Source organism: Parasteatoda tepidariorum, chromosome 7, assembly GCF_982258835.1.
Source record: "Parasteatoda tepidariorum strain Cologne lab strain chromosome 7, Ptep-v5.0, whole genome shotgun sequence".
Classification (NCBI taxonomy): domain Eukaryota; kingdom Metazoa; phylum Arthropoda; class Arachnida; order Araneae; family Theridiidae; genus Parasteatoda; species Parasteatoda tepidariorum.
Genome location: NC_141761.1, coordinates 85,957,407 through 85,969,632, shown reverse-complemented (window position 1 = coordinate 85,969,632; position 12,226 = coordinate 85,957,407). Strand labels below are relative to the sequence as shown.

The 12,226-nt window shown below is 32.0% G+C and overlaps 1 protein-coding gene across 4 annotated transcripts in view; it reads left to right on the top strand.

Moving 5' to 3' along the window:
* Nucleotides 1-12,226, top strand: part of LOC107438703 (retinal-binding protein) — a 74,268-nt gene that overhangs the window by 41,959 nt on the left and 20,083 nt on the right. For all 4 annotated transcript variants that reach the window (XM_087168196.1, XM_087168193.1, XM_087168195.1 and 1 more), the window contains exons 3-7: nt 2,089-2,164; nt 7,234-7,277; nt 8,017-8,094; nt 11,453-11,552; nt 12,081-12,175. In XM_087168196.1, coding sequence (XP_087024322.1) covers nt 2,089-2,164; nt 7,234-7,277; nt 8,017-8,094; nt 11,453-11,552; nt 12,081-12,175 — 393 coding nt within the window. The remainder of the gene's footprint in view (nt 1-2,088; nt 2,165-7,233; nt 7,278-8,016; nt 8,095-11,452; nt 11,553-12,080; nt 12,176-12,226) is intronic.

Here is a 12,226-nt window from a genome sequence, read left to right as displayed (position 1 = left end):
AATGATCAACATCGATTACGCGCAATGCTAAGGTACGGCGGGGATGTTAGAAAATAATCACTGGAACGACGCGAACGCCACTTTTTGTGCGTAAAACCGGTCTGTCAAAAGCGTGTTGCTTTTCTGAACCCCCCCGGGGAAAGTTAAATGTCCTTATCCCCTATATTAGTCCCTAATCGACGCACTGAAGGGATGAAAGGCTGAGTCAACCTTACCCGGTCCGACGATCGAACCCAGGACCTGTGGCACGGGAGCCCGAAGCGCTACCACTCAGCCACTGGGCGTCAAACTTAAATAAAGGACTCTTTTAAATTATGTGCGTAGATTTTGTATAATGACAAACTAAACTAAATTAAGGTCTAAATGCTAATTTGTTGTTTTTATCAAATTTCAAGTAAGAATATTGAGAATTTTTTGTTAAAAATTCAACATTAAACAATATATTTAGTCCTATTACATTGCCTTTTTAAAAAAAATTTTAAGATTTGTCTTAAACACGGATAATCACATTACTGATCTAGAATTAAAAAAAAACTTTAGAAATTTATGCATTATAATTAGCTGTTGAGCTGTTAGCCCGGTAAGAAAAATCTATAGTTTTTAAGCTCAAATTGCCCTTACTTTACTTTATAAATTTTAAAACTTTGTTTAGATTTTTTAATTTTAGGATCCCTGAATGAACATTTTTTTTCTGATTTTTATAAAGAAAAATAACTGTGTCAAAACCAGTTGGATGCCTTAAGTACCTCAAAAATTATTATTTATGCACATTTTGCTTTAAAAATTAAATAAAGCTTTCTGGTAAAATATTGAAAAATCAATTGGACTAGACTAACAATGATGTGATCTCATATATCAGCGAAATTTTAACATACAAAGGTTATAAAAGAGAATGTTTTAGTTACAAGTTTGCATTACGCACGTTCATAAACGTATAACTATGTACTTCTAGTAATAAAAATTTAAAAAATGCATCAATTTTAAAGTTTTTTTCTATCATGTTTCAACATGAACTAAACTAGTTGCTCAACAAAAACAAAAACCAATTTTTTTCTATATCTTGCATCGCTAGAGTTAGTAACAGTTGCGGCTACGGCTCGACTTTCTGTGTGTATAACATTCATAATTGTTTCACTGCAATTCAAATGATTACAAGAACTAAAATTCAGATTCCAATATTAAAATTATTTTAACATTTAAATGTTTATTTTTAATTAGGTTCCGTAATTCTGAATTTTTTTTATTGATCCCATATTTGAGAGTATAACTAAACCATTATACTTAAAATGTTTCATTTAACTAATTCAAATAACTATTTCGATTAAAATTACAAAACTAACGTTCGATAAAATATATATTTATCATAATTTATATTTTTAGTTTTTATTTATATGTAATCAAAAAAAAATTTTCCTGAAAATAAAATTTATGTTATGATTCCTGATATGCTAATTTTTTAGTCATTTTAAAATCCCGGATCAAATTTCGGTATAAATCTATTTTACAATCCATTTTCACCGAAAAAGAGTATACCGGAATTTTTATAGTTATCTTTATTTAAAAAAAGGAATTATGACTAATTAGAAAGAAAACTGCAACTAAATTTATCGTGTTGATTTAATATCTACATTTCCTTTAAATTACAAAATAAGTTTTTTGTTAAGAGGAAATATGAATATTTAGAATCAAATATTGTAGCAATATACCACTGTGACTAATATCTGAATATTTATTACAAAATGAAGCATTTTATTTAAAACTTCACTGTAAAAAATTCTAGATCAAATTACTATATATTGCTAGCACTTTTGGTGCATCATCCGTAAAAATCCATTTTTACCGTACAATATTACATCATAATATTCACAATGATATTTATTGATTTTACAGTAATTATTACTTAAAAAACTGCGATATATCAGATTTCTGGTTCCGAAACATGTTCTCGTAAAAATGGATTTTACGGCAAAAAGTACAGGTAATTTTAACCGTAATTTGATCTAGAGCTATCTTTCAGAGTTATTTTGATGTCAATTTCTTCATCATAAGTTATTACTTAGTAATTTTAAAATCTCATTTTTTTTTCAGTTAAAATCGAGGGTAGAAAAAGATATGAAACCAACCATGAAAGATGACAAAAATTTATTTCACAGATTTCTCGTTGGTAAGAATGCCATATCAAACCTTCAAAAGCTTTCATTTTTATTTCATATCAAAGTTCAATCGAATACATCTTCAAAATAATTTAAAATTAATTATTTTTAGAAGTAAATTGTATTACTTAAAAAGCAATAGTTTATTAATAAAGAAATTATTGATTGCAGTAATATAATAATATAATCGCAAAATGTAAAATATTTTCTAACGATGTAAAGTTTCTGTAAATATTATTATATACAGTGGCTCGGCAAAAGTGTTCCTACATTTCTGCTTACAATAAAATGGGGCTCTATTCATAACTAAACTAAATATTCTATATTTAGTTAAAATGAATATTCAATAATAATATCTATAGCCTATTCTTTACAAAACAGTATGTAATATTTTATAAATAAAGTTACAATAAGTTAATAAACAATTAGCTTATTTTTGAGAAATTAATAATGAAAAATAACAAAAAATTTTCCTCCCGAAAATCATCGTACACTTAAGTGTTTTCGGATAAATTCATAATTAAAGCTGTTGCTTATTGTTTCATTTTTTTATTTACTTATATTTGTTTTATTATAATTATTTAGTTATACATTTATTTATTTTTTCAATTTGACATCAAAGTTATGGTTGCAAAGTTGGATTTTCATGCTTGCTTGCTAATTCCAAAATATTTTCTTTTATCATTTAAAAACTGCTCGTAGTCGATGTAAAAAAAAACAGATCACAAAGAGAAGTTGATTATTTTCATTTTATTTTACAACCGTCGTTGAGCAGCCAACCCAATTTTGAGTTTACGACTACTGATGTTCAACTACGTAGCCTAGTAATTTCGAACCCAATCCAGAAGACAAGGGAACTTGTAGATCAAGCATTTTAAGGAATTTGCCATCGTGGAGGACCTTTTGAGGGAACTAACCCGCATTTGCGTTGCATAGAGAGGAAAACCACAAAAACCTCCTAATATTAGTTTGACGGCTGAGGGACTTTAAACCGTGATCCGCCTACCACTGAGGATATTTCATGTCAGCACTGCGGTCGGTTCAGGCTGCATGCGGAATTCAGGTCGACCAGCCATCGCTGGGATTCGAACCCGGTTCACCTCATTGGAAGGCAAAAGCTCTATTTCCCTGAGCTAAAGTTGATTATTGGTCACCATAGTTGTAAATCAGAATTGAATAATGCTTAAATGTTTCATCTTATCCCATTCCTTTTTGCAGTATAAGATAAAGCGCGTAAAAGAAGGAATTTAGATCAGCGTGATCAAACATTAAAATTATAAAATTTGAGAAAAATTCATAAAAATTTCATTGTAAAAGTTTCTGAAGAATTTTTGAAAAAAATATCCTGATTCACTTTCCCATGAAACTCTTCGACGTGCTCTCAGAGCAGATTGATTTAATTATGCGTTCTATCTGCAGAAAGTGTTCTGTTTTTACGATAAACTGAATCCTTAGGCTTCACTTCTCCAAATCAATCATGAATAAATCCTAAACTTACTTACAGAGCCGTAATGGCTCAGGAGATAGAGTGTTCGCCTTCCGAAGAGGTGAGCCGGGTTCGATTCCCAGCGATGGCTGGTTAATACGAACTCTCCATCCGGCTTGCACCAACCACAGTACTAACTTGAAATATCTTCAGTGGTAGGCGCATCATGTGTTAGAGTCCCCTTACTGTCTGGCTAACCGTGGGAGATTTTCGTTTTTTTCCTTTCCGTTTGACGCAACTACGAGTTAGTTCCATCAAAAAGTCCTCCACAAATGTAAAATTTCCCCCGATATCTGATTCTAAAGTTCCCTTGTTTTCCAAATTATGTTCAAAATAACAAGGCGATGGAGTTGAACATCGGTAGTCGTAAACCCAATAAAACTATATAAAATTGGGTCGGCTGCTCTACGACGGTTATAAAATAAATAAAAACGTACCTGTAATGTATTATTGACGGATGAAAGCAAAATTATCACATTGGGCTTCGATGTATTGTATCGAGCAGAAAAAAGGGGAACATTAACCAAGATTTTAATTGGGACAGGATAAAGTATTAAGGGGACCGGAAAGTAATGTCGCTTCGGTACATTTGATATTTGTTATCAAGATTTTATCTTTAATCAATAATGCATTCACCCTCGTTAGCAACAACCTTTTAATACCGAATCGAAAATAATCGAAAAAATTGGATTGGTTTTTAAGACTAACAAATATTTAATGCGCCAAAACGACATTACTTTCTGGACCTCCTAATATTTCGATACTTATTGATGGCATAATGAATCAACCTGTTTATTTCGACATTTTAGGATAAAATTTACAATTATCAGCCGGAATTTAGAGTATTAAAAACAACCTTTCTTTCATATCAAGACCACTGTCATAAGAACTCGTCTCTAAACTGTGGCTCGATAATTGACCACAATCTCTTACCATACTATTTCAATTTCCATTATTAAACACAATAAAAAACATATTTGAAGAGAAGTTAGAATATGATGACATTAAAACGAAGAACTATCTAAAAACTATTATGGTCAAAAATACTATGAGTCTTAATTCAAAAATTTAAAAGAAAAATAGTAAATTTATTTACACATTTTTAAAGCTAATGTAGATGGCAAATGATACTTTACTAAATATTAATTTAATGAAAAATTAGAATATTTATTAATAGATGGAGATTTTTTAGAAGTGTGCTTTGGACGAAGACTTTAGTGAGATAGAGTATTGGTTACTTTTCGGTCCTTGATTTCTTAAAAATAAGCTTTTGCTTTGTTTGGAAAACATTCCAAGCAGTTTTGTTTCGAACAGAAAATATATCTTATTATTAAGTATCCATTTTGAAACATTAATTTTAATTAATATTTCAAAATGGATGCATTGATTTCGGGGGGCTGGGAGAGCCTGGTGGCCGGGCACTGGACCCATGTCCAAGAGTTCGTGGGTTCGATCTCCGTCGGCCGAAGACTCCCCATGTTTTAAATGGTGACTGATGCACTCTAAATCTGTCGAGTCGCAGAAGTCCTCCATGTTCCCATAACAAATCAATACCTCTGGAGATATTGATCCAGGAGTTTCCTTGACTTCTGGAACTGGTTTAAAATTACAAGGCAACGGAGTTGATCCTTAGTTGTCTTAAACCCAAAATTAGGCCGGCTATTTAACGACGGATATAAAAAAATGAAATATTATTTGTGTCTAAAACTGGCTGCTAAATGACGGTTATAAACAAATAAAATAAAATATCATTTGCGTCTGAGCCGTGGTCGCTCAGGGGATACAGCGTTCGACTTCCTATGAGGCGAACCGGGTTCGAATCCCAGTCGATACGAATTCCGCATCCGGCTAGCACCGACCACAGTGCTGACGTGAAATATCCTCAGTGGTAGACGGATCATGGGTTAGAGTCCCCTTGCCGTCAATGTAACCGTGTGAGGTTATCGTGGTCTTCTTCACCATGTAACGCAAATGCAAGTTAGTTCCATTGAAAAAGTCCTCCACGAAGTCAAATTTCTCCCAATACTTGATCCAAGAGTTCCCTTGTCTTCTGTATTGGGTTCAAAATTACAAGGATACGGAGTTGAACATTAGTAGCTGTAAGCCCTTAAAAGTGGATCGACTGTTCAACGTCGGTTATAAAATAAAATAAAATACCTCTGGGGTTACTGATGCAGGAGTTTCCTTGTCTTCTAGATTGATTCAAAATTACAAGGCTACGGAGTTGAACATTAGTAGTCGTAAACGCAAAATTGAGTCGGCTGTTCAACGACGGATATAAAATAAAATTAATGGATAGGACCCTATTTCATTGAAAGTCATAAGCGTAAGAGCACTTTTGAGCGCCACTGTAGACGAGATACAGGTTCCTAGTGGTCACTCTTACCTCACATGGAGCCGCCATAATATGCGACCCGCTACAAAGTCCTGGGCAAAATCTCTCGTAGAACTTTTTAATGCTTACACTGAGTAAATATCTAAATTGAGCATAGAGTGGGTGGCAGAAGTCGAATTCTTGGCCATAGGTGGCGCTACTGGAAAATAAGAACCATCGCACCCTTCTGCCTAAACAGGCATAAGAAACAGCAGCAGCATAGAGTGGGACCGATTGTAAGTTTCGAATAAATATATCGCATTGCCGAAAAATGTAATAGGAATATATATATATATATATAACACTTCGCTTGTAAATGAACTCTGTTGTGTGTTATCTTTTATTAAAATGTCTTTTATAGTAACTCCTCGGATCCTAAATTAGAGCTTGAGATTCTATCTTACCTTAAACGTAAATATAATATATATGAAAACTCGAGGAAATATCAAAACCAAAAATATTAACAGAACAAATAAGTGGATTCAAATATATCAAAATATTCGTTAGTAGCTATCGGACAGCGTTCGTTGACGATCTCTGAAAGAGGTCGACAACGTATTGTTGCATTCAGAGTGCAGTAAAGACGATGTTATCGATGGTTTATTTTCAGAGTTAAAAGTTAAATTCGAAAAAGAATAAGCATCTCAAACAAACAAACATCTTCTCATTTTTCAAAGTTATCTAATTTTTATGAAATAAAATTAAATTCAAACCCAGACAAAGAATATAATTGCTTATTTATTTAAAATACTTCTATCATTCACAATAGGCAAATTTGTTTTTGCACATAATTATATGATAAAAGGTAATTTTTATTGACGATAAATTTTATTCATCGATTCGGTTTTCATAACGCCAACGCAAATGGCACTTCCCCACCAAGTAAATGAAACTGAGTAAAATTTATATTACTAGATAAACTTCATGTACCTTCGTTAATTCTTTCATGTCTATGAAGTTAACCCCTACGAACGACCAACCTCCATTAACGACTATTTTACTGTGGAACAGAGAGTAGTCGTTCCCAAGAGGTTTCACTATATACAAATATATTCAGTAGTATAACGTTCTCTAGAAAGGACCTCAAGAATATTGAATCTTTTAAAGTGCTGCCATCTATTGTTGATGATTCATACTGTTTTTTAAGTAAATCAAAAAGTAGTTAGTAGTTTAACTTTATAATTTTTGTTTAAAATATTCTTGTCTTTCTTTCAAAACAGCTCGAGACTATAATGTGGACCAGGCAGAAATCATGCTGAAAAAGGTCAGTAGAAGAAATTAAATATTAGTCACTGAATGTAATGCCTAGTAATTTGAATACATTATAAAATAGTAGTTATGAAGATCAATTATTTTATGCATATGCTGCACAAAATTCTTTACCACGCAGAATTTTTGGTAATTCTTGGGTTACTTTCTTTCAGAAAATGAACCCAAATGACGCAGGATTTCTTTCTAATTAGATATACACTTTTAAATAAAACCGTTGATTATATATTAAAACGCGCCCGGGTTTATTGATGTTTAGAAGTAAGTATTTTCTTAAATAAACTTATCGCGTTGGTTCTGGGGATAGAGACATTTGACTCCGAATGTGTTAATCCAGTTTCGAATCCCACCAGTAGCTGGTTGACACGAATTCTGATTACAGTGTCGAAGTAAAAAATATATTCAGTGATAGAAGGATAATGTGTTACAATCCTGTTGCTAACAGTGAAAACTTTTCGTGATTTTCCTCTCCATGTAATGCAAATGCGGCTTAGCTCCATCAGAAAGTCCTCTAGATAGTTTGTCCCAAGGCTTAATTCAATTGCACGCTTGTCTTCTGTGTTGGTTTCAAAATTACAAGACTACGGAGTTGAGCATTGATGGTCGTAAATTCGGAACTGGATCAGCTGTTAAATGCCACGCAAAAAAAAAAAAAAAAAAAAAAAAAAAAAAAAAAAAAAAAAATTGGAATATGTAAATTTATTTTTGAAAAAAAAAATTATGTTATTTTTCAGCACTTGCAATGGAGAAAAGATTATAAAACAGATGCTATTTTAACTGAAAAACCAGACTCAGATAAGAATTACTTACAGGTATGTACTATTCATTTCTACTTCTGTAGAATTTATACTTTATGTTTGTAACTCTGCTTCAAAATTTTCTAGATTCTACCATTCATTAACACGTCATTAAATGTATCTTAATGCGCAACCCTACAACAATGAAGGAGACACTTTCAGTTTTTGACGTTTTTCTTTTTATATGTTTCTCGAGAAATACGGAGAGGATTATTTTATAAGATAAGAGTATTTGAGATCATGCAATATTTCATTTTTCTCTATAAAAATCAAAACTCTCAAAAGTTTGAAAAACCGGTAATAAACTACGAATGATAAAAAATATTTTTGATCACACTATGTCAGAAAATATCGCAATAAACTTGTAACTTAAGGTTATTATACACAATTATTGCATAAAATTTCAGAAGTCTAAGGGAAAGGGTCTCTCACAAGGGAAACTGGGGAAGAGTAACTCGCCAATTTTGAAATAAACTAGTGGGATGTATGCCTTATGAGGAATTATTTTAGGGGGCAACATCCGTTTCGGCCCATAGAAGTTCCTATGAGAGATAAATAATTCAATATATAGAAAAATCGGCAATGCAGACTATTAGTTATTGTAATTATCTCATACTCCAATTAATTTTGTGATACTTTCACGTACTATATAATATACATATTTATTGTCAAAATTGATTTCGAAAATTTTATAAATCTGTAGTTTCTCAGAAAAACCTGTTAGGTTAATTTAAAAAAAAAAATTGGCATCAAATTTTTTTTTTCAAAAATTTTCCATTATAAAAACAAGTGAACAGTAATAAATATAAATATACTGTTCACTTGTTTTACATTGGAAAATTGTTTGAAAATTTTTTTTTAAAAAATTGATGCCAATTTTCGTTTTAAAAATTAAGCTAACAGGTTTTTCTGAAAAACTACAGACATATAAAATTTTCGAAATCAATTTCGACAGTAAATATGTATTACATAGTACGTGAAAGTACCACAAGATTAATTGGAGTATGAGATAATTACAATAACTAATAGTCTGCATTGAAGTAATAAAATACCGATTTTTCTAGATATTAAATTATTTTTTATCTCTCGTAGGACCTTCTATGGGCCGAAACGAATGTTGCCCCCTTAAATTATTCCTCATAAGGCATACATCCCACTAGTTTATTTCAAAATTGGCGAGTCACTCTTCCCCAGTTTCCCTTGTCAGTGGACTGATCGTAAGGACTCGGTTCCCAGTAGAACACGAAATCAAGCATTACTTGTTGCGGTTAGTAAGCGGGTGGGCGTCCGCTTTGATCAGTCTGCGTAGGGACCAAGGGTGCACTGTATCGGTCCTCGTTAAACTGTTCTACCTGCAAAGTCCCAAGATCACCGCTCCCAGGTCATCGGGCTGCCAAAGCAGGGGAGCCATCCCCTCTGCAGAGGATCAAAATTGTGATGGTATGTCTTCGGATCATCTTCAGGGATGTTTCCCAGACCATCGAAAATACCCCATAGTGCAGCTCTAGTGCGACGTTAATTACCTACTTATCTACTTAAAGGTTAGGAGTTTTCCTTATTTTTCTTTTCCTTATTTTTTTTCTTTTTTTTTTTGTATCGCAAATCAAAAGTTTTTAGCAAATGATTATACCTTACAATAATCACCCCTACAACAATAGTGTTAGTACATGGAAAGGAAACATGTCAAATAAAACATACTTTTATGGGGGGATGACTCCTCGGTGTCATTTTCAATAAATATTGCTAAATAGTTTAATTCTATAAATATTAGATTCATAATTTATAAAATATGCTTACTTTTATTAATTATTTTTTTAAATTTAAACAAAAAGTGCAAGACAAAAAAAAAAGTTTTTTCTAAATAAAAATGTCCGCATTTTTATGTTGCGAATATCTTTAAATTGCGCAATTATTCTCCTTTAAACTTCTATTAATGGTCTAAAAGCATTTGATGTTCACTTAAAATAAGTTCTACCATTATTTCACACAAGAATATAGGTAAATAGTTTCATTATACAATAATTATTCCCCAAATTTACGGAGCTCCAAAACAACACTACCCCCTTTACCAACTATCTGCAGATCGGTGTAAACTTTATCAATTATTGGTGTATAGTTTTAAATACACCCTTAAAATATATAAGAACACTAAATTCGGTACCAACGTGAAATAAAGTGATCGCTCCAACGATTTTTACAGTTTTTCAAAGCCAAATTCGGAAGGGTATTGCACCACAGTTTTAATATAGTAAGAAACATAAAATTTCATCGCCTGCGCTGCTAGAAATTTCTCGAAAAAATGGTTAACAACAATTGGTTAAGTAACAATTTAATTAATTGTTATTTTAGCATATTCAAACAAAACTGTAAAATGACCATAAATAGGATGGTATTCAAATTGTTAACTGAGAGAAAAACCGTCTAGTTACTGCTTTCGTGTAATGCAGTGACACAACCAGAAATTTATCGCTCCAACTAGGTCTTCCTAATAAAATCACTTGCAACTGGGTACATATTATATCCGGGATGGCTAATCTGTCAATCTCATGACCGACAGAATAGAGGTTCGAGTCCTAGCGTTGACACCATAATATTTGCTCCAGTTCCTTCGACACATAGAGAGTGTCCAGCACTTCCAAATTTGAGACTCTGGACCATAAGATTATGGTGCTCTCATTCACGAATAAATGAAACATAAAGCTGTGATCAACATAAAGCTGTTCAGTACAAAAAAAGTCTAGTATTTTCCTTCTCTTGCGTAGGTGAAACAACAAGATAAATTAATGAAATTAAATTCCACGATTCATTTGGTAAACACAAATCAACAACGAACTAACTCCAATGGCTATTACCTAATGAAAAGCCTAACTCCAATGTCCAATTAAATTTCTTTTGCACGGTAGTGAAACTATGTTAGTTGTAATTAGTTGAAAAACCGCAAAGGTAAAAAATGTTCGGTACCGTAAACTTTGCGGGTAATTGCATGCACAGACTTCTGCCGGTTATTTTACCGTCATTTTAGAATAAATCTTCTAACAATGTATACGGCTGAATGGCGGAATTATTAAGATATCTTCGATATTAGGTGTCTTCCCGATAGTGGCCATCCTTCAAATTTTGATGGTCGCAAGATTCCAAATGTATCAAAAAAAGTCATGCTTACTCAGAGGAAGAAAGTCATGTTTATACGATTTTGTGCCTGATTTCGTAACTCAAAATATCTCATTATCAAATATTTTAGAATATTTAAGGCTAGTCTCTCGAATTTTTAAGAGCGTAAAAATCCAAGAACTTGATCGAAAGTTATAAAGGGGATTTCTTGTGTGCACTTTTCTTTACATCGGATGTTAATAAATTTTTTATACTTTTTCAGTTTCTACAAGTCGAACCCTATATTGGTTATAGTATAATTGGATACGACAAAGACCAGTGTCCAGTGACATACTGGGCAAGTGGAAATACAGACTGGAAAGGTATATTTTTTTAGCTTAATGCATTATTTTTATTACCAACTTTGCAAAATCACAGCCGAAATTCTTTTAAACTCACATATTTAGTACGATCTCTGAAGAAATGGACCTTCTATAACACTATTTCTTAAATTTTATGTGATATAGACAGCAATCATTATTTAGTGCTTTCACAATGCTAATAGTTAACTTTGAATAACAGTTATTTTTTTTTTATCTAACAGACAAGAGTTAGCCAGGAATAACTGTTTCTTATAAATAATATTATTCTGCTAACTATACAATAATTTTAGGTGCTTATTATAACAGAAATGAACAGATTTCCATTAAATTTTTCTGTTAAGTTAATCATCAGTCAGTATTTTCAGAATTTCTTACTACATAACAGGTAATTATGGGTAAAAGTTTAATCATTAGGCCGAAAGTTATTTAAGGATACCTGTTTATTGTCACTATTATTAATAATCTGCAAACTATACATAAATAGTATGTGCTTATAACAGAATTAAACAAATTTCCATTAAATTTTAGGAATTCAGTTATCAGTAAAATTGACAATGCTTCGTAGATACTTTGTTAAAATAATGGAGGAGGAATCTGCAGTGATAGAAAATCAAAGCAAAAAGGTACAAAATCTATTTTCTTGTCAAATGCAATTTAAAAAATAAATAAATAAG